The sequence below is a fragment of the Denticeps clupeoides genome, chromosome 4 (genome assembly GCF_900700375.1).
Source record: "Denticeps clupeoides chromosome 4, fDenClu1.1, whole genome shotgun sequence".
Classification (NCBI taxonomy): domain Eukaryota; kingdom Metazoa; phylum Chordata; class Actinopteri; order Clupeiformes; family Denticipitidae; genus Denticeps; species Denticeps clupeoides.
The window spans coordinates 13133265-13156706 of record NC_041710.1 but is presented as its reverse complement, the minus strand read 5'-3'; the positions used below and the strand labels follow the sequence as shown (position 1 = coordinate 13156706).

The 23442-nt window shown below is 46.7% G+C and overlaps 1 protein-coding gene across 1 annotated transcript; it reads left to right on the top strand.

Annotated features, from left to right (window-relative positions):
• Positions 1-8456: 8456 nt before the first annotated feature.
• Positions 8457-20582, top strand: LOC114789213 (midnolin-B). The gene is made up of 8 exons (XM_028978384.1): positions 8457-8591; positions 8705-9064; positions 9478-9565; positions 9759-9821; positions 14570-14902; positions 15099-15222; positions 15429-15695; positions 18153-20582. Exons 1-8 carry the CDS (start codon positions 8479-8481, stop codon positions 18413-18415), a joined length of 1611 nt encoding a protein of 536 aa, XP_028834217.1. The 5' UTR covers positions 8457-8478; the 3' UTR covers positions 18416-20582.
• The last annotated feature ends 2860 nt before the right edge of the window (positions 20583-23442 follow it).

Genomic DNA, 23442 nt, shown 5'->3' with positions numbered 1-23442 from the left:
TGGGTTGCCGCATAAATAGAAACTCACCCCTGCACAATCAAACAGTACTTTCTTCTGATAAAATGTGGTATACGACACATCTAATAATAAATGTGTGTGTGTGTGTGTGTGTGTGTGTGTGTGTGTGTGTGTGTGTAAAAGCGCAGTCCTACGTCAGCTGGAGGGTCACAGTCACGTCAAATTGGGGGTTTGGCGCCATCTTCAGGCTTTATGCGAATTTGCAGCATCTTGAAACCGAGAGTCAAACGGCGGCCCTTTTATTACTTTACATTTTCAAACATTTTCGCACAGACGGAATTACAGCTGGCTTTTTCACACACTCTTAGTGTGTAAGACCCTCACCTGTGAACCAGAAGACCCCAAAGACCCATTACAAACAGTCCTATAGGAACAACTCAAGTGTCTTGCTCAGGGACACAGTGGTAGTAAATTGCTCTGGATAAGGATGTCTGCTAAAAGCCATAAATGCAAATGTAAACATCTCATGCTTACTTTGCCATACGTTTGGAAATGTTATTTCCAGCGAGCATCCATGTGCCCACCTTTGGCGCTCTTGACAAGAAAGTTAAAACATATCAGACATCAGATGAGCCCTCCTCTTCTTACTGATTCATGGGCCTGATATGTGGATTCAGTCTTCATTGTGCAGACAAGAACAATCCTGCACTCGACTGAGGTCGTAACTGCAGGTGTGGCTTTATGGTTTCTGTACATGTTGGAATCATTACATCGATTCCTGCTAATTTGGTGGCACAACAATTCTAGTCTAAATTAATATTCCTTAATTGATGGTGTATTATGTGATGCGTTCACAAAAAGCCACTGCTACTTTGTTTTTAGCTGTTTTGAGCAACACTTGCATCTTACATTATTTCAGATTCAGTTAACAACACTCATTATACGTACCATTAATATGCTGAAATTTCTTGCATTTAATTTAAAAAATTTAATATGCTGTTCATTTAGTTATCATGTTTATGAAATGTGACATCTTTATGTCTTTATTGTGTCATTTTGCATAGTTCTATCTAAAACAAAACTGTCACGGTGGATACTTAGGGGTACTCCGGATCCATGTGCCGGTGCCAGTGTTGTCTACCCTTATCCGAAATTGTATTCACCTGTTGTTGAGTATATTTAAGTCGCCCTCTTGTGTCTAGTCCTCACTGGGACATTGTATGTGTGTAGACATGCCTGCTTGTATGCCTGCCTGTATATTATGGTTCTGTTCAAAGTAAAATTACCCTGTCTATGTGAAGTTGTGCAAATGCATCCTGCTACCCAATCACTGCCCTGACAAAAACATTTATTCATTTAGTTGATACATTAGCTGCATAGTTATGTGTGATCAAGGGTTCCAGCTGGTTTGCTGTTTATGAGATGAGGTCTTTGAGCACAAGGCTGGAGATCATTCTGTCATGCTGACTGAGTTACAATAGCACACTGGATGCTTTAAAAGTAGGGTGATGCTCTTCCTCTGTTAACCATGGTTACGCGCAAGGAAACACGTGAAGTCATCATTGCATTGCATAAAAAGGGCTTCACAGGCATTGCTGCTACTAAGATTTCACCTAAATCAACATTTATTGGATCATCAAAAACTTCATGGAGAGAGGTTCAAGTGTTGTGGAGAAGGCTTCATGGTGCCCAAGAAAGTCCAGCAAGCGCCAGGGAGGGCCCAGATGAGGGATGACCATATAGATGAAAGATGACCATATACTGTAGATGGTAGTAGCCTAGTGGGTAACACACTCACCTATGAACCAGAAGACCCAGGTTCAAATTACTAGGTTCCACTTACTACCATTGTGTCCCTGAGCAAGACACGTAACCTTAAGTTGCTCCAGGGGGACTGTCCCCTGTAACTACTGATTGTAAGTCGCTCTGGATAAGGGCATCTGATAAATGCTGTAAATGTAAAATGTAAATGATTCAGCTGCGGGATTGGGGTGCCACCAGTGCAGAGCTTGCTCAGGAATGGCAGCAGGCAGGTGTGAGTGCATCTGCACTCCAAGAAAAAATAAAAGACAGACTGATATTCTGCATAACGTACAGGGATTGGACTGCTGAAGTCTGGGGTAAAGTCTTTTTCTCTGAAGAAACTCCTTTCCGATTGTTTGGGTCATTTGGAAAAATAATTTGTCTGGAAAAGAAAAGGTGAGCGATACCATGTCCTGTCTCATTCCAATAGACCATTCATGTGTGGGGCTGCTTCTCATCCAAGGGAGTGGACTCACTCACAAATTTGCCAGAACAAAAACATGAATAAACAATGGTATCAAAACAGCAACTTCTCCCAACCATCCAAGAACAGTCTGGTGAAGAACAATGCCTTTTCCCACATGATGGAGCACCCTGCCATAAGGCCAAAGTGATAACGAAGACGGCTTGGGGAACAAAACATTGACATTTTAAGTCCATCGTTTGATAAATTGCCTTTGAAACTTATAAAGTTATACTTCAATACACCAACACACTGGATGCTTCCGTAGTGCCTGCCTTTTCTAAATAAAGAAAATGACAAAAAGATGTCATTCTCAGACTGGACATTAGCGGTAAAGGTCACTTACATACAAGCTTTTTCCACATGGTGTCAGCATTGCACTTCATTCCTTAAACACAAACTCCGGTCTATTTCCACTCTTTCAGAAAAACGGGGGCGTCTACAGACCTTGAATTGAAATTCATGTTATAAATATATACAAGATGTAAGAAGAGATTTATTTTTACTGGGTGTTTGTAAAATTCTTAATCACTGACAAACACATTTTAATTGTACACTTTCATTTCATATAAAGAGGGCAGGCCTTCTGTGGAGGCTGAGTAATAGGTTTATAATTTCAGAGTGAAGGTTTCTTCTCATTGGGAGGGGTAATGGCCTGCCAAGGGGAAATGACTGTGGGCAGACTTGTCAGCCTTTACTGATGATCAATCAGAAGCGTTTTCATTTCAGGAAGCTGTCATTCTCGCCAGTCAGCCGACATGTTGGGAGCCATCAGAATACAGTGGTTGTTACTGGAACATTTCCCCCTGTCTGTGTCTTTTGCTGAAGGGTCTGTTGTCTGGCACAGAATGGGTAAAGAACTCAGAACAGATGGCTGAACGTTGAGGATTGCAACTGTGCTCAGAACCCCAAGACTGGGTCCATTTACATTTTTCATTTCTTTCAAAGCCTCTGTGTGTATCAGGCAACCTCCCAGTGAAAAATATTAAAGAACAAAAGCAACTCTTCCTGGTCCATTTTTTCCATCCTTAAAATCTATTCCTGGAAGGTCCAAAACAGTAGAAACAAATCTGCTTGATTTCATTTCTTTGGGGACAACGATCAGTACAGGCATTCGGTTTGTGTGACACAGCATCTTCCACCTTCCTGTTTTTAATCTGGCAGTCTGTGCCATGCCGTGGACCTCCAGGACTGAAACTGAGGAACCCGTGGCTATCCTTTCACCCTCTTTCGTCATTCTTTTGGTCCGTTTCTCTCTCAGAAGGAAATGTCTCTTCTTTTCTTTCATCATCTCACTGCTCTCTTACTCAAGCATTCTCTTTTCTCCTGTTTTGCTCAATACCCCACTTCCAGTAGGTACCATTTTTTTTGGATTAGTTGCATGTAACCGTGAAACCCATCACTCTAGTTCTTGTGTTGCCCTGTTGTACAGTCTAATCTCTCATGACACAACTACCTCTGTTCTTGTACATAAACCTTACTTTTCAATATTATTGTCTTCTGAAATCTTGCCCATCTTCTCCTTGAGTGTGAAATCCAGCTCTCTGAGAGAACATTTGGACAGCATCTGTGGGGAAATCTCTTACTTTCTTTCCAAAGCACAGTCAGATGAAAGTGCACCGAGGCTTCCACAGCCACAGAGAGATCTGCCTTGAGCCGGAGCGCCGGAAGCCAGTTAAAGCCAGAAAACATCCAGACTTGTTTTTATCCTTAAAAACAAAAAAAGCACTGTGCGCCAATTTGACCTGGTCCCTGGTGTTCATGCGGGAGTGCAGAGGCGATCACAGGCCTGACCTTCAGAGGCGCAACGGCAAAGCCAGGACACGGCCACGGCAATGTGGCTCATTCATTCATCTGCGAACCAGTGACAACGTCAGGATAGCTGCTCCTGGCAGTGGTGGCCTAGTGGTTAAGGAAGCGGCCCCGTAATCAGAAGGTTGCCGAATCCCGATCTGCCAAGGTGCCACTGAGGTGTCACTGAGCAAAGCACCGTCCCCACACACTGCTCCCCGGACGCCTGTCATGGTGATGGGTTAAATGCAGAGGACAAATTTCACTGTGTGCACCGTGTGCTGTGCTGCTGTGTATCACATGTGACAATCACTTCACTTTTGTTGTTTTTTTAATTAGCTGTAGCTGGGAGACAGGGAATTTACAATTTCACGTGCTATGTCACCCTGGTGAGATGTGCTCAGTCTTAATTGCACGTATACAACTCTAATTAACATGTCTGCCTGAATATAGGACAATTGTTGTGCACTAACTGCAGCATTTTTTTGCCAACAATATGTACAATATGCCAAAAATCCTGAAATTCGTGATTTCACTGTATTAATGGCAAATAATTCAATCCTCTGAGAAAGAACAACAACAACGTGTTTTTGTCCCATTAGCACAACTGCTAAATGCATTTCGCTCCACACCCACTGTCCCCTGAGCAGGTGGCTCTCCCCAGACCAGCCCTCCCTCATCTGGGCCATGTCAGGGCCTGTGCCTTATTTATGTTTGTGCGGCTGGACTCTCAGGTCACTCCTGACCGCCTAACAAGGGCTGCGGTTTGCCACCGGTAGAGGACTCCCAGGCATCTTATTCGTAGACCAGGGAGCCTGGCACTTCACTCATAAAGCTCCTCGCCAGGTAACTGAGACCCCACTGATGTTACACAACTTATTTGTCCTCGGCCATTTGTGTCACTGCCAAAAAAACGCACTTCCACGGTATTCGTACAGAACCGGTTTAGCAAAAATGTGAGGTGTAGAAGCTGGAGGGAGCTGCGGCCACCCCGAAGTTGTGTGTGACTAGTTCCGTGACTAACGCGCATGGTATTTTTGCAAGGAGTGCAGCTGGGAAGTTGTGCTGACAAGCAGGAGGATGAAAGGACACAGCTGAATTTACAGTGGCTGCCCACTTCCTCCGCCAGTTCGATCAGAGTGCGATGACCGCTCACATTATTGTTTTAGTCATAATCACTTGCCAGTGAAACTTAACCAGAGCGGGGGCTTTGTCCATCTCTGAGGCGGACCCCACCATCAGCAGTGAACCTCTCTGTCCTGGAATTCTGCAGAGTGAGGCGTTACATTCCAGCCCGGTGAGCCATATGGAAAAGTCGGGTTTGGGAGAGGCCTGCAAAAGGGGGGAGCTGAATACGGGATGTAGGAACACCGAGTGCACTCTGAATCCTCTCTCTTTATGTGTGTGTGTGTGTATGTGTGTGTGTGCGTGCATACACCAACACTGCTCTTCTATCTCCATGAAGGTGAGAACATCCGTCTTGGTGGCCTTTTCTTCACTGAACAGTGAATGAACGCCATGACAACCTGGCAGATGCCCATTCAGTCTGGAGACGTGTGTGCACATGCAGCCAGCGTGCTTAAAGGGCAGGAGGAGCTGCACTGCAGATGTCAGAGTGGATATCTGATTCTTTCTTGGCTAACTCACTTGTTTCTCGGCCCAAATGACAAGGTAGAGCCGTGATAATCACAGCTTGCGTGTGTGTGTGTGTGTTTTCTCTTTTCTACGGACAGTTGTAATGAACTGCATCCGAAAATACCCCAGCAATCACGACGAACATCCTCCACGGCACTTGCTCCTTAATCAACGTCTACATTTCACTCCCTGATTGACCAGGAATATGACAAGCACACATAGCCTCAGATTAATATTTAGTGGGAGGGGTAATTACAGAGGGCTTGAAGTGAGTGAGCCGAGGCGAGCGGCAGAGGCAGACGCTGTTGATTTCCCCCTTTTTATCTGGAGAGGAGAGGAGAGGAGAGGTGGAACGGACGAGAGGCGTGGGAGGGGGAGGATGTGGGCTGAGAATAAACTGACGCAGCCTTTGAGAGGAAGAAAGAGAGGGAGGCTATTTTAAGCCATGGACGGGCTGTTTTTTATGCACTGCCTCTCTCTCTCTCTCTCTCTCTCATTCTCTTACGCCATCAGGGCTCTGAGCTGGCTGCTCGCTGGCACCACGTGACAGACAGTGACCTTCTGTGGCTCTGATTAGACTAGCAGCCTGAGAGGTACAGACAGGACCACTTGTGCTGAGGAGGCGTGCGCACACACACACACACACACACACACACACACATTAACTGAATGCACAGCATCGGTTTCTGCTATACTGCTAGTTCTGCTATTCCGCAGCGATAGTTGAGATCAGAAATCGTCCCTCACGGAAAAAACCAACAGTAATTAGCACACGACAATAAACACAGCAGTTGGTTGGACCAGCATCCAAACCTCCCAGGCTTTGTTAAGCTCAACAGCAGATGTGAGGACTTGTTTTGGTGACTTCTCCCGGGCGTCTGACGCACACGGGGTGTCAGGTGTCTGTCATCCAGGTATCGCAGCAGGATAGCGGGGCTCATTAGTGGTGACATTATCACCACTGGCATGGCCGTGTCAGCGGGGTCAGCAGTAGATGAAGGGTGAAAGTTCTCACGCCGCTCTCAATGCAAAAACAACCAAAAAAAGTTTGAACCGCAACTCCTGGCGGACAGGGCATCGGCTTTTTCTTTAGTGATACCCTCTGAAGGCCGAGTTTGAAACAGAATGTCCTTATAGACGGCATTACACAAGCGTGCTGGGGTCATTAAGTACAGTCGTTCAAACCTGCAGTCTCAGTTTGTACAAATGAGTCACTCACCAAACGCCTTCCAAGAATCATCTTCCCGTGCTGAGCCCCTCCTGACTGCAGCGTCGCTGGCGGCGTCTGTCAGTTTCCAACATGAACGCAATAATGCGGGAAATGCGCAGCGGCTGGCCCCAAACCCACTTGGTGTGTACCGAGGTTTCCGATACTCTCTGCTGGCCAGAATATGTTCGGCGTGGTCACACAGGCGCTTGGTCTCGGGAAATTCGGTGAGAAGCTACACCACATTTGTGCTACACTCAAGTGCTTCTCGTGAGCACTGAAGGACGTAGGTTTGGAAACCGTAATTACGACCAATCTCATTCATGTGCATAACTGGGAAATGTTGCCAGTCGAGGAAGAAATAGTCTTTCGGAAAAAAGGACAGCTTCTCCGACCCTCCAGCGGCCAACTGGCTACCCAGTCCGCCATGGACATACCATTTCACAGTTCACTCACCTCTGGACCTGCACCATGTTTATGTGTTACAAGCTGGCACAGATTTTCAGTTTCAGCTTTTCTGGGATGTGTGGATTTACTTGATCTGTACGGTAAAACACATTAAATAGTTACAGTAATTACGGTTTACTCATTGTGCCCTCTGATGACCAGTCAAGACAGGAAATTGCACAAGCCGAAGAAAAAGTCTTGACTGAGAGAAAACGTTCGGCGAAGTGAACAGCACGTGTGCGTGGTGTGTGTCCATTTTACGCTGTGTGTAAGTGGGTGGAGGGTCAGTGTCTCACTCTCACTCACACACTCACGCACACACACACACACACACACTCTCACAGGGTGGTAGTAGCCTAGTGGGTAACACACTCGCCTGTGAACCAGAAGACCCAGGTTCAAATCCCACTTACTACCATTGTGTCCCTGACGCTTAACCCTGAGTGTCTCCAGGGGAACTGTCCCTATAACTACTGATTATAAGTCGATCTGGATAAGGGCGTCTGATAAATGCTGTAAATGTCTCACGCACACACTCTCACTTACACTCTCTCACACACACTCACACACACGCCATATAAACCCAAAACCCCACCCCACCCCACCCAAAAAGCTCGAGGACGTGACTCATCCACCCGGGACACACCCGTGTGCCCATGTGCTGAGTAAACAAGCGCTTATGGGGACAATAAATGATTCACGCCGCCTCGCGGTGCGATTCGAACGTTTTGTGACCGACCGAAGAGAGCCAGTCATGGCCGAGGAATGCTTCTCGCGTGTGCATAGTTCTGGATCCAGTTACAAAGCGCTGACTCATTTATTAAAGGTATATTTGTTTCAGTCTGCAAAGGATCGAAAGGTGGAAGCAGACGCTTTCCTGATCCTGTTTCAGGCTGCACCATTTCGGCACTGAACTCAGATTATGAATGACTCCGGTGGGCGGGGACCGTGTGGATCCGTAGAGTCGTCCTGATTGGCTCTTACATCCGGAGGCGGGCTAGAAGGCGGGGCGGAGGCCGTCCGGCACGTGGGTGTCACGACGAGCACGGCCATTGGCCGCTGGCACACAACGCAAGGCTACGAAACGACCGCGATTGGCTGTTTCGCGGTGGTGGGCGGGGCTCGAGAGCGCCGAGGAGCAAAGCCTGGTAATATATTTGTCAGTGCAACTTGAATGAGCGCCGAGAGAACAGGAACAGCGAGAATATTGACAAAGACCTTGGGCGTCGTGCAGCGTTCAACTCTCACCGTCTGCACACGGGCTCGAGAAAGGCGAGAAAACGGAAGGTGATTGAATGTTTTTTTTTTTTTTTTTTTATCTTGTCGAAAACGCGCGGAGCTTGTGGACTATGGATATCGACCGTAGATGAACTTTAACGCTGCCATGTTCTACCCGCTAGGCACGGCTTGGGAGACACGGTAAACACATCCGCCGACGCAGGGGGTTCCGCTCTGCAGCCACCGCCAGACCCGGCGCGTCGAAAACCCGCGTTCCGGACCGCCTTCCCTTCCCCCGGTTACGGACTCTGTCGGATGGCCCAGCGCCCGGACTCACGCAGCTGCACCATCCGCGGATCCCCCACCTGCTGTCCCGAGCGCGGCCCCGCGGAGCCCTCCATGAATTTATCGATCCAGTCCACAACGGGCACGCGCTTCGACCTCTCTCTTCCGCTGGAGGAGACGGTGGAGGGGCTGAAGAGGAGGCTCTCCCAGAGACTCAAAGTCCCCAAGGACAAGCTCGCCCTGCTGCACAAAGACACGTGAGTCGTCGTTTTAAATGATTTGAAGCCCCGTCTTTGTTCCGGCTACGGGGTGGAGGGGGGCGTTTGTGTTTTTGTCTGTCGGCGCCGCTGCATTCCGGGCAGCTTCAGTACACACCGACTCCGGCGTGATGAGGTCATCACGCACTGCGCCGCGGGTGGGTGGGGAGTCCTGGACAGCCGCTCTACAGAAGTCCCATTTTTATCCCGTGGCTGCTAGAAGCCTGGGAGGCGACCGGGTTCGAACCCCGGCTGCTGAGCTCTTAAGTTGCTCCGGGGGGGGATTGAACCTGCATCCATGGTGACCGCGGACCTTGCGGAGAGCGTCGGCGAAACGAGACGTAATCCCCGGGTGCTTCTGGTCGTGGTGGGGTGCTCCTCTGTGACCCCGCTGTCTGTGTCTGTGTCTGCAGGAGGTTGAACTCGGGGAAGCTCCAGGACTTTGGCATCGCCGATGGGAGCAGACTGACGCTGGTGCCGTCAGTAGAAGCCGGTCTCATGGTGGGTAGTCGCCCCCGAGCTGATTCTGAGATTTCTGGCAGTTGCGTCACGGTTTTCTTGTGCGTTTCGTCAGTGTGCGTGCCCCACTGTCTTGTCCCCACTCGGTTCTATCTGGGGAGCCCTGGGCGTGTAACGGTCCTTCTTTTCCGACATGTCGGGCCACTAATGGAATTTTTTGTTTTCTTCTCCACAGTCTCAGTCATCCAGGCCAGAGCAGTCCATCGTCCAGGCGCTGGAGAGTCTGACAGAAGCTCAGGTAGGGCGTGTTCTGCAGGTCCTCTGGGTCCCCCCAGCGCCCTGTTATTGGAAAGGGAGGCTCTAATTAGAGGGGCGCGCTCGACGGGCCCGCCGTGTTCACCCCGCCGCGCTTCGTCGTCTTTTCATGAATTTAGCCCGCAGCGGAGGGATTTTTTCATATAGGCAAACTGCACCGGATGGAGTGACTCACACAGCAGAGTGATGGCAGCCTGCCCGTTTAAATCACCGTGGGTCTACTGGCTGCCTTCACTGTTGTGTGTGTGTGTGTGTGTGTCTGTTGTGTGGATGTCGCTCAAAGCAACGTCCTCTGGCCCCCAAGTGCAACGTGTGCAGGTCTAGACAGGCTCCACCCAGCACGTGTGTGTGCGTGCGTCAGTCACAGTCTCGTTCTCTCTGATGTTGGTTCTGCACGGCCGTTGTGTGGTCGGTGTGTGTGTGCGTGTGAGAGATGATAAGATTTCTTGGAAACGGCACTCCGAGAACTCTTATTATAACTCTCGATTTGAGTCGGAAACATTCGTGTGAAAAAGTAACAGGAAGAGAAACACACTGAGAGAGAATATGACCGATGCAGGAGGATGAACTCGGGACGGACTTCTGGTTGACCTCAGCAGCCCAACTTAGAAGCTGGTATCATCAGACCTTGTTCGTATGGATCTGCATCAGACACCGGCGTTGGGTGAAACCTTTCGCTTCCAGCCACTTCCCTTTGGCTTTATTTTTCTGAACCGTAACAGGATCCCCACGGGGGTTTCTTGCAGAACCCACCAGTTGAGGTGCGGTTAGTTCTGCAGAAAGGTGTGGCGCCGCTGTTAAGTGGGGGTATTTTTAACCTGGAAATCCTGCTTTTTAAGCAGCATAAAACAGAGAAAGATGTCTCCACAAATGACAGCAGCAAAGCCACAATGTGTGTGTGTGTGTGTGTGTCAAGATGGGGGTGGTTGTCTTATCAAGAGAGAACTAGGAATCAGGAAGTGCTCTGGTGGCACCGGTGTGTGAAGTATGGAGGAACAGACAGTCACCTCTGAGACAGCGAGAGAGACACAATTTCCAGACAAAGACCATTGTTGAGCTGCGTTTACTCTACTGCCCAATTAGGTTTGCTATTAAAACACACACACACACACACACGCTATGCTTGTACCACATTGACATGACACACACAGCAGCTGCAGTGAGAGGTAGAATACACAATAACAAGTGTCAGCATGTGCTTTATGTGAAGTATAATGGCGCTGCTGTCTGATTGGTTCGTCAGCTGTATGTCAGTTATAAGCACATATTATACATGCGTTGGCTGTTACAGCTTACTATGCACTTACAACAATGTCGTTTTGTAATCTAGCTCAGCGTTGAGTTTTAAGACTACAAATAATCACAGAACAATAGTGGCAGTGCACATAGGGCTCATGGTGCAACTATGAGAATTTACAGTACATGTGATTGGATCGGGTTTTTGAGGTCAGATTCTGCATTACATTCTTTTTTTTTTTTCCTGGAAAGTAAGCTTAAATCCTCCGTGTTTGTTCTCCGGGGCTGTGGGTGGCTGCGTTAGAGTGTTAGCTGTCGTCTCTGGCTGTTTACTGCCCCCCACTCTACTTATGGCTCATTGTCCTTTAAGTATTGTCCCCCCCCCCACGCCACCGCCAAACAGCTTACACTCACCCACCTGCCAGCCTAACCCCCTCCGACAAACAGTGCGGAGCGAGGAAGCTGCTAATCCTGTGTTGATCCCCAGAAGGATCAACCCCCCCGTCTCTCTCTGTCTGTCTGTCTCTCCCTCCCTCCCTCCTCCATCTCAGATCCTGATTCATTCAGCAAAAACAAGAGCTTCTCATTGATTTACAAAAGATACGCGTCCGCACTGGGAACAATGCGGCCCGCCGCTGTTACACAGACCCCCAGTGCAATGGAGGAGAGGAGGGGCTTGTTTTTTTTTTTTCCGTTACATCCTGTTCCCGTGAGTCGTGACCACCCCTCCCCTCTGTACACACACACACACACACCTTGTCCTGACGTGGCCGCAGCGTCTAGAAAGTTGACGAGGTGCAAATTGGGAAATTTGCTGGTTTTGGAATGGCCGTTCTGACGCAACTCACCACAAACCCCTCCTTCACCCCCCTCTGGTTGCACAGGGTGGTCTCGGACATTTTGAAAGGGTGATGGGGGAGCGTTGCTACCTCTTTATCGATGTTGAGTGTCCTTTCAGATGTTCCCTCTCCTCTCGGAGGCTCTAGCGTTGCCGGGTTTCTTCATAAATGGAAATCGTTGGTCCTTAATAGCGGCTGGCAATCAGGGCGGTGCGGGGAACAGAGTGCCATCTGTGTGGCTGTGGGATCAATGAAGGGGGTTTTCCCTTCCTTCCTAATGATTGCTGTCCTGGCGAGAACGAGATAAGAGCGCCACACTCGACGGTGCCTGCGTCACGCGCGCTCTGGTCACGGCGGAATTTGGGATTGAAGAGCGGGATTGGGGTAGAAACCACTCTGTCCGCCGCACGCCACCAGGTAGGGAGCGGTGTGGTGTGCATCGTGGCAGGCGGGGCTGTGTTGGGTGAAAGGGTCTGCGCTAATTATCGTCCCCCTTACAAACCTGAATAATGGCTACAATCCCTTTCAGCCTGAAGGGGTTAATTTAACTCGCAGGAAGCCTGTTGATCCGCGCGCCCGCACGCGTGTGATCGCTCATGCTTCGTATTGCGTGTGTGTGGTCATTTCTGGTCTGTGGCGCATGTGAGGATGAGTAAATGCTCTATAGGGGGATTGTCTATCGAGTGGGCTGATGTTAAAAAAACACACACACACACACACACACACAGTTCATTAGTTTGGTTGAAGCGAGCGCAGCAGGGGCATCGGCGGCTGAGTGGGCTGACGTGTTCGTGTGTCGTGATCGCCTCTCGCTTTCAGTCCCCACCTGAATTAGCCGCTGAAGTTGCAAGGGGGTGGCGGGGGTCCCTGTAATCTGACCCTCGCCGCCGGCCGTGGGTTTTTAAGAGAGTCCTGTTTTTAGGCAAGTCGTGCCATCATTAGCACCCACCGGAGACGGGCAGTCAGCGCCCCCCCCCGGCAAGCGACTGTGTAAAAGCTTAAAAAAAAGGTCAGAGGTTATCCTTTCTGACTGCTCTGCAACTCCTAATTGAACATAGTGTATTTTTGGCATGCACTTGCCTTGGAATAATTCAAGGGTTTTCAATGGAATGGATTGAACTTGGTGGATCTGAATTAAGAGATCTGCTCAGCTCAAGTCAAGCATTCCACGCAGAGTTTTATTGTGCATTTATTTGCTACCACTGTCTATGCAAACGTGCCAAAATGCGTTATTTTGAGCCAAGTTGTTTTGCAGTATTAGAATTATTGAATCGGTTTTGGTCCTATTTCTCCATATCTGTTATTTACTGGGTTGCAGTTTCAACCATGTTTTTTTTTTTTTTTTTGCCATGGTAATTGTATTCTGCTTTGTAATTCTCAACATGACTTTTTATAAAGGTTTGCATCTGTAATACATATGAACATGGCGTTTACAATAATAGTCTAATGGAAATGTGAGGCTGTGGTGAGGAGTGGGCACAGAACAACTTCACACTCTGCCTTGATGTCCAGCTCTGAACTTGGAGCCGTACCTGAGAGGCGCTCTCCGATGGGGTGAGAATTCGCCTCCTGGGGGTCCAGGAAGATTGTGTTACGGGTTTGGGGGATGTGGGCAGAAAGCCAACCCTTGACCCGGAGAGAGTAGTTCATCAAACGCTGGGACTTGCACACACAGCTCAACCCCTCATGTGTGACTCTTTCAAGTTGTTTTCCTTTTTTCTGGAGTTTATTTATGACCTTCCATCCCTCTGTTTTCCCTCCCGGTCCATCCGGTCAGAGAGAATGGCTGCAAACAATTTCCTTAAGTTACAGACGCCCCCCCTCCCCCTACCGAGTGAAACTGAACTCCCCCGGCCTTAACACGCCAACTGCCACCCCCATACACACTCCCACACATAAACACACACACACACACACACACACACACACACACGCTGGCCACAACTTCCGCTGTTATCAGGCCAACAGTCTTATCAGCGCACACACTCAGCCTCACTCAAGAAACGTACACGGAACGGGCAGGCGCACACACACACACACACACACACATAGACCTCAACATCTTCTTAACCAGGCCATAACTGTCCCTATCCTCTCCTCGCATCTGCATACCGGCCACAGTCTGTTATTATAAAAACAGTGGCTGAAAAAACAAGACAGAAGGAAGTGTGACGTTACGCGTTGGGCGTCGCATTCTCAAACCTGCTTCATGCGCCACGCCCGCTCCCCCGTTTCTCTGTTTTGGGGGTGGCATGTAAAGGTCAGTGTGATTTTTCTGGCCCCTCGCACTGAAACCCGCCGGCCCCCAACGCCTGGAGATGCGAGCCCCCCTGGTTTAATCGCGTGTGGTTAACCTTTACGGAAGGGCCTCCCCCCTCACGCGCAGACAAACACAGATTTGAACCTTTTCACTCCGTGTGTATGTGTGAATCGGCCTTTTCTCAGTAGCAGCCCACCTCCTTTCACACGTACGGTTACAGATGCTGTAAATCACACTGCAGCAGAACAATGAATTGCGGGAAATTAGCGTTTCGTACGCACGCATGTGCCACCAGATAAACTCTGCTTGAATACTTCTGATTGAAGGTTAGAATATTCTCAAGACGTTTTTTTTTTTTTTTTTTTTTTTTTCCCTTCATCCACTTCCTGTTTACAGGTCAGTGACTTCCTGTGTGGACGTTCCCCTCTAACCCTGGCCCTGCGTGTAGGAGACCACATGATGTTCGTCCAGCTCCAGCTCGCTGCCCAGCAGTCGAGTGGAAGCAGCAGTCAGCAGCCGCACCAGCACCACCACTTACCAGTAGGCAGGGGTCCTTCAGGAAGTAGCGGACATTTCAGGGCCCCGCATCACGCGGGGTATCGCGGCACCAACAGTCCCTCGCAGACAGGACCTGCCGCGCCCACATGTAGCCCACCCAGCAGCCCGACCGTGGCCCCTCGAGTGCACCCGCCAGTCAGTGCTGGTCCATCCGGGGCAGCCTGTACAAATGTGAGTCCGAGTGTTTAACTTGTCCTATACACCACAGACAGGAATAAGTACCGCGCTCAGCGCCACCTCAGTACAACGTCAGTATAGAGTAAATAAAATATACTTATAAAATATATAAAATATTTTCCTGGTGGGGGGGTGCTTGCAACTGCTTGAAGACGCTCATGTGTGGTTGTGTTTTTCTTTTTCCGATCAGGGGGACTGCAGCGCCAAGAACCCCTCTTCAGCCCCCAGCACAGGGAAGCCGGGCCGCAAACCCGGCGCCATCATCGAGAGCTTCGTGAACCACGCTCCCGGGGTGTTCTCCGGAACGTTCTCAGGTGCGGATCTCGCACGCACTCGCTCAGGATAACATGACCTCTTTATTTAACATTCGATAGTGTGGAAACTCGCTGCTCTGTGTACACTTTACGCCGTACGTGGTGTTCTTTGGACAGAACTGATCCCTGCAGCATTCTGAGAAGTTGATTATAGACTGAGGACGAGGAAACTAAATCCCTCCCCCCTCCTGTCTCGTCTTTCCCAGGCACTTTACATCCCAACTGTCAGGACAGCAGCGGGCGTCCTCGCCGCGACATCAGCACCATCCTGCAGATACTCAACGACCTCCTGAGTGCCACGCGCCACTACCAGAGCGTGCCCGCCTCCCTCAGCCAGCTACGCTGCCCCACGCCCTCCCCGCCCCCGTCGCCCTCCCCTTCCCTCTCTCCCTATGCCCCACCGACCCCGCCTGGCTACGGACCCTCTGCTACCTCACACACACAGGGCCTTCACCACTCCACCAGGGCAACCGGTGAGTTCATTTAAAGATAAAGTGAAGTGATTGTCATTGTGATGCACAGCACACGGTGACACAGCAAAATGTATCCTCTGCATTTAAACCATCACCCTTGGTGAGCAGTGGGCAGCCATGACAGGCGCCCGGGGAGCAGAGTGTGGGCACGGTGCTTTGCTCAGTGGCACCTTGGCGCTTCTGGATTTGAGCCGGCAACCTTCTGATTACGGGTCCGCTTCCTTAACCGCTAGGCCACCGCTGCCCCGTGGGGCTCGAATAGACGTAGCGGGTTGGGGAGAGTTTGCTGAAGTCTTCAGGATTCACGTAAATGAACAGATAGGAACAATGAAGGACCGCTTGCTAGTTATCTGTATCTTGTAGTGGAGGAAAATATCTCTTTCTACATCATCTTCACAGATGTATCGAGCATCTGTTCATCTGTAACCTCGGTCCCCAGTAAGCAGGTGACCCAAACTGTGTGTGTGTTATGGCAAAAACATTAGTTTTCAGAAACACTGAGAAATTCTGGATGGTCACTTCTTCCTCATTCATTTAGTATTTTCGGTAAATAAAAACTGGTTTTGTTTTGTTGTCCGAAGCTACTGGCTTTTTACTGTGTGTTTTTGTGCGAGCGCCTCTCTTCCGACCGAGTCCTCCTCCCGCCCCCTCTCTCCTCCTTTCTCCTCTAGTCAATGGGTCTTCCTACTGCTTCCGGCGCGGCGCTCCAGAACGCTAACCTCATGTGCGAAGAGCGAGGAAAGCACACAGGCTCTCTGGCTCGCTGCGCTCCCTCTGCCTTTATATGGGATTGGTTTACACTGGACCGTCTGTGTGTGGATGAAAGAATGTGTATTGTGGAGGGACGCTGGCAGAGAAGGCGAGAGAGAGGCAGACAGAGAGAATAGTGTTAGTTGGCTGAGGCCCCCATTCATTTTTTTTTTTTTTTTTTTTTTTTTTTTTTATAAAAAGCCACGTCTTTGTTGGGCTCCTAAATATAGAGATATGTGTGCTGCTGTCGCCAGGCCTCCAGGGCAACGGTCGCACAGGTCGTTTTGCTGAGTGCGCAGATCTTAATCATTTTCAATTTGAGTCACTTCATGGACTTCACGTTCCTGTTTCCCCTCATTTATATTCATGTGTGTGTCAATGTTTGAACATGCCGATGTATCTGATTGTTCAGTGAACATTACATTTCTAACATTTTAAACGTGTCTGTGTGTGGGTGTGTGGAGTGAGGAGGGCTTGAGGATTAACCTGTAGTGCTGCTCCTGCACAAATCAGCTGCATATGTTCCAGGAAAATCACATCATGAATCATTCAGCAGTGTACGTTCTCTGAATCAGAAGTGTGTGTGTGTGTGTGTGTAAGGCCACTGGAGTTACATCTTGTTCTTCTCCCACTGGCCTTGTTTGCACCACCTCATCCATGATACTAAAAATCCCACTCCAGCAATTCTAATGTTGCAACATTTTTTAAGATAAAAGTATTAGTAATACAAAATTGTAATAAAAATAGTTTTGAGTGGCTTTCTACTGCTTTTTCTTTATATCGTATTGTATATTTAATATATGACCCAATTTTTTTTTTTTTATTGTTACTTGCCGACGTTACAAACTTGAAGATAAAGCCCGAGTTTAGACTGAAGATTGCTGGGCTGAAGCAGCTGTTCCATGCAGATTGTTTTTGGGGTTTTTTTTTTTTTTTTTTTTTGCAGACTTTGATAAGTCAGAGTTCAGGTTTGCTCCAGTTCACAGGTCCAGGATCAGCCTATGGATTTATTTCCTATGGCATTGAGCCTGCTTCAGTTCAGATGTGGGACAGCCTGGCGAACGCAGTGGCTGTGTGAGAAGAAAGGCTGCTTAGAATCTGATTTCTCTGACACCATGAGATTTACCTACAAACAAATAACGTATAGAAAAGTGTAGCTTTTGAGTCTGTGTGCATGTGCGTGCCAGTCCTTGCAATTTCTATATACCTCCTCTACCCGGGTGTGTCCTTCAGCCTCCTGATACGGATCTGAAGGGCACTTCCACATGGAACAGTGGAGAGCGATAAGCAGATGAGAGTGAAGGGCGCGGGGGTTTAGTAACAGAGAGAAGGAGTCAGACGAGAAGAGAGGGGAAGTGAAAGAGGAGCAGATGTGGATGTTTAAGAGAGGGGATTAGATGAACAGCAATCTTGCTGTGAGAGCTGATCTCTGTTAAATTCTCCAAAACTTAACAGCAAAGATGCAATTCAGCTGGGTTAAACGGCGGAAAAACGCAAGCAGAACGTTTCCTCCACCAGCTCTCTTCTCCCAGTCAACGACAACATGGATTGTGTCGGTTATACAATCCTTCAGCATATGACAAATGAACACACCCTCTGATTGGTCAAGCAGATATTTTCCTGGCTGTAATTAAGTTGTAATTATTAATGTTTAAGGTAATGGGCATTTTAATGATCGACCTTTTGACCTTTCTCTCTTTCTCCAAGGTGAGCGCTCACGGCAGACAGAGAACAGGGCAACACGCTGTAAGGTGGAGCGCCTCCAGCTGCTGATGCAGCAGCGTCGCCTGCGCCGGAAAGCTCGCCGTGACCCCCGTGCTCCCTATGCCTGGCTGCCCAATCGCAAGGCAGCACGCAGCCATAGCAACAGCAGCATGTCCAGCGATGGCTCCTTGGACCTGGACTATGAGGACTCAGTCTGGACGCCAGACGTCCCATCTGACATGAACACAGAGTTTGTTGTGGCTTGAAGGAGGGACCTGGAGTAAACATCGACTTGAGCCAAATGCGGCAAAAATATGGAAGACCATGAGAGCCAAAAACGAAACAAGACAGGATGAAAGTTTCAATAGGACATAACAATTAGACAAGGGAAACTAAACATTTTTGGAAAGGTGGCCCGAGGCTCTGAGCTAATTGGGCAATGCTGATGCCCATGTTCAATGCCACTTATTGTAACGAAATGCACAGATCCTCGTTGACTCTATGAGGACATTAGATTCATTAATCAACTCACTGAACACTGAGCAGATTCATACTGAAGTGTGTGTTTGTGTGTGTGAATGGACTCATCCTGTAACTGGACTCTAGAAGAAGTACTGTACACATTTCACAGGACTACCTGAACTCTCCAGGGCATTTAAGAAGAAGAAGAAGAAGAAGAAAAAATCTGAAATTTCACAGACTTCTCTGGACTTTGACTATTTTTGTTATGTTGTGGTGGTCATTGCTGTTGTTACAGGAAATGTAGCATTAATATCTAGCAAAGATTCAGGTTTCTTTTTTTCATCCACACAAAAAGCAAAGTTTTTTTTTTTTTTTGCACATTTCGTACAATTAGATTTGTGGAAGGTTGTATGAACATCATTGGAGCATTATTGCTATTATTTACTTCTATCTTTGTATGTATGGTTGTGGTGGTCTCAGATACAGGCTACGAATTAAATTAATTTGGAGGTGCGGTACCTCAAGTGCTTTAAAAAGAGGCAAAACATCCATGCTGGTTCACTTAAGAAAAAAACGGAACTTAGTGTTATAAGACTTACCTATAATTTATTGTAATGATAATAATAGTAATTGGGTAGTTTGGAAATTCTCTCTCGCTGTCAAACGTTTCACATGTTTTGTGAAGCTGTGTGTGTGTGTGAATATTGTTTGTAGTGTAATCCCTGAAGACCGCACTGCATAACTAAGTGCCAGTACCTGAGGCTGTGTCTCATGGTGTTGGGCTTGTTTACTCCCAGCCTGCCTTTATGCTCGTATCACCGGCGCTCCCATCGTCCTCCTTGAAACTGCACACTGCATCACTAGCACTGCTAATCTCTCGTTCTCATGTGCCGCCTCTCTTGGCAGTGAACGATATCCCATGTGCATTTGCGTTGTGCACCATGGTCTCAGCAATCCTCAATGAAGAGTCTGTCATTTTGTCTGTTTTTGTTGTTTGTCTTCTGTGCTCTCAGAACAGGTTGAAATCAGAATGTCCGTATGTGTACTGAATTGTTAATTTGCTGCTACGTGATGTTTTACAATTCATTTAGTGTCCATCACTTCACCGCTAGGCTTCTGGTCTCGCCCTTCATATAGTTATGAAGGGATTAGAGTTGTGGATTAGTTCTCCGACTGTAGAGTTAAGCTTGAGTTTGGGTATTAGAGGAGCGGCCCAGTGCGGCCTGATCGGGTGAAGGAGTGGGCGTTTTGTTTTATTGACTCCATTAATGCGCTCTACTTTCTGCTTTTGCTCCTACATCTAGTTACGTTGTGAAATCGATAAACCAGGCGAAAGGCTTATGTGCCTTAAACCAGTCGCTGGTGTTCCTTTTTTTTTTCCATAAAGAGATGGGGTGTGTGTGTGTTGCAAAATCCACAGCCGTTTCTATAAATGCCCGAGTAAGAGGCTGCTTGATTTAAAAGAAAACAAAAAAACAAAAGTATGATGTCATTGATGTGGTCCCTCCTGACTCACTCCACATTGCGCCGGCTTCGGGGTGCAGATGTGGAGCCCTGCTTTGCAGTACCTCTTCTCCTCCAGCCAATGAGATGGGAGATTTCTCTTCAATATCACTTGAATTGCCTTTGCAAAGCATAGAAAACATGACATCATAAGATCATAAGCTTCAACTAAAAAGCTTATAAAATAGTGTAATATTCATGTTTAAATATGTTGACCACATTAGTGGGCAGAAGGACATGGGTGTGTGATGGGATGTTTTCTATGCAGTGTGATAATGTTGAAAGTTTTGCGTTTTCGTCATTGCTCATTTTAATTGTTTTCTGCTTTTTAGTTTTTATTTCTTTTTTTTCTTTTTTTTTTTTTTGTTGCCTGTTCTGTGTTGTAAGTTGGCCATTAAAATCCTAGCTGTAGAGCCGAGTAGCAAACGTGACTGTATTAATTTATATATTAAAAAAGAAAAATCCAAACTGTTAACTGTGAACATGGGTGTGTTTTCTGTCAGGGAGGATCCAGCGGCATTGCGCTTTGTTGCTGACTTTCTACATGTTTGTTTTGTCTCTTATTTTACTCATTTTTGTTAAAAGATAGACTATAAATAAAGCAGTCTCCAATAAATAAATGCATTCTGGAAAGCAGATCCTTTAATTTTTTGGGGGAGGAGGGGTTACTAAAAGTGTGTGGTTTTTTTAAAAAAAAAAAAAAAAAAAAAAAAACATTAAAAGACTCACCTTTGTCCGATCATAGAATTGTCAAATTCAGAAAGAATTTAAAAAATTGTTTAAGAACAATAACAGGATATCTGCTAAACCTTAAACAAGTCTGTATTCGTTGCTGCTTCTATTATTAATATAATTTTTTTTTGTGTTCTGTGCTGCTGCTGTTCTTCTTTTTAAATGGTCCTGACATAGCAAGCTGTAGTCAAACTGTAATCAAAGAAAGAAGCATTTAATGGCTGACTTGAAATGGTTAAAAATAGGAATTTGAAGACATCAAAGATATGGATTCTTCGAGTAATGGCACTGGAGTCACGTGCCCCTGGCAATGACAATCACAGCATCACAGCAATGACCGCATTGACAACATTAGCAGCAGTGGTACACTGGATTTTATAGACAGCAGTAATACAATAGCAGTACAAACGCACGTCCATTTGTAATTTGGTAAATGTAAATAAAATTTTATATTTTATTTACATTTTTCCATTTATAGCGCACATTTGACCAAAATTCAGGTTAATTAAAAGGACAAAGCAATAAACCATATAAAAACAATAAACAATGTGACTATATATGATTCAATGAACAATATGCACATCTTGTTAAACACATTAAAACCAGTGTATCATCCTCAACCAGAGCAGGACAACCAGAGCAGGACACCTTTTGAAGCCATCATAGACCTGGGTAGACCTTGCTTGAAAAGGAAGGGTATTCCACAGCTTTGGTGCTGCCGCCTGACCCCATTATTTGGAACCTTGGAACATGTGGAAGGAGCCAGTCTAGATGGGTGTGAGAGATTAAAAGATCTGCAAGATATGGTGGTGTCTCTCCATTAAGACGTTTGTAAACCTAAAATCAACTCAAACACTGACAGGAAGCCAGTGCAGGGAAGACAGAACTGGAATAATATTGTCACGCATTTTGGATCTGTTTAGAATGTGAGCAGCTAAATTTTGGACAACATGGAGGCAATGAACCAAAAAGTGATCTAGACCGATGTACAGGGAGTACAGCTTTTGTAGAGCTTTTGTTTACAGTGTGTGCAAACTCAAGGCTTCAAACACCACAGCGACGTTCAACGGATTCTCGTATCTCCTCTACACAAGCTGCACGACCTGCTTCGGTGTCTTCGGTGGCCAACAAAAAGAGAAGAAGTGGAACCTGGTGAGGTTAGGAGCAACTTCAACCCGACGCCAACACACTGCACGAGCTACGGGGGATACACACACTTACATATGCGGGAGGCTCACACACACTCTACTGTGGTGTCTGGAATGCTTCCAGGTGTGTTTGAGACGTTGGCTGCTTTCCACTGCTGTAACTGCCAGTGGCTTCAGCACACACACACACACACACACACACACACACACGCACACACACACACACACACACACACACACACACAGAGTATGTCAAAGGAGGATATGAAACAGAAAAACAGCAAACATGCAACAGACTAAAACGTTAAGAACAACTTTTTTTCGCAAGGGTTTTTTGACAGAAGGGAACTTCTCATCTGGTGTAAAAGGCACTTACCATACATTAACGGAGTAAAAAGCGAAACTGCTGACAGCCTCACATGCACACACAAGCACACATAATTGTGGAGCTTGCAAATTTTGTGAACTTATTGGAACATGTGCAAAAACATAATTACAATTTTGAAAGTACGAAAGGCTTAAAAATGCATACTCTGTCCTTCTTGAAGAACTGTCCGTATAAATTATGACTGTCTCACCTGTTTTGCATGGGCAATATGGAAGAGACACCACAAAATATAATGAAGCTAATATTTTCAGTTTTTTTTTTTTCATGTTACAAATCGATTAAGAACGAATCCAAGTAATCACAATAATAGTTTCAAAACAAATTAAAATAATTGTGTTTGCTTGAATGTTATGTATGACAGGCTTTCCACAACATCCATAATGCAATCCACTGCAGACCTAATTAAGAAGCATGAAGGGAATATAGCATATAACTGCTTAATGGTAAAACTGATCATTTGTGTGAATTTAACATATTATTTCATGTCTGATATATAGTCTGGACTTTGATAAAGTTAAGTAATGTTGCTGGTGTGCTGTCAATACAGGGAGTGCAGAATTATTAGGCAGTTGTATTTTTGAGGAATAATTTTACTATTGAACAACAACCATGTTCTCAATGAACCCAAAAAACTCATTAATATCAAAGCTGAATGTTTTTGGAAGTAGTTTTTAGTTTGTTTTTATTTTTAGCTATTTTAGGGGGATATCTGTGTGTGCAGGTGACTATTACTGTGCATAATTATTAAGCAACTTAACAAAAAACAAATATATACCCATTTCATTTATTTATTTTTACCAGTGAAACCAATATAACATCTCCACATTCACAAATATACATTTCTGACATTCAAAAACAAATCAGCGACCAATATAGCCACCTTTCTTTGCAAGGACACTCAAAAGCCTGCCATCCATGGATTCCGTCAGTGTTTTGATCTGTTCACCATCAACATTGCGTGCAGCAGCAACCACAGCCTCCCAGACACTGTTCAGAGAGGTGTACTGTAAATCTCACATTTGATGATGGACCACAGGTTCTCAATGGGGTTCAGATCAGG

Coding starts and splice junctions, on each gene's coding strand:
- LOC114789213 (XM_028978384.1), top strand. CDS start 8,479: ATGAGCGCCGAGAGAACAGGAACAGCGAGAATATTGACAAAGACCTTG. Junction 9,065..9,477: donor GCCCTGCTGCACAAAGACAC/GTGAGTCGTCGT, acceptor CTGTGTCTGCAG/GAGGTTGAACTCGGGGAAGC. Junction 15,696..18,152: donor CCACTCCACCAGGGCAACCG/GTGAGTTCATTT, acceptor TCTTTCTCCAAG/GTGAGCGCTCACGGCAGACA.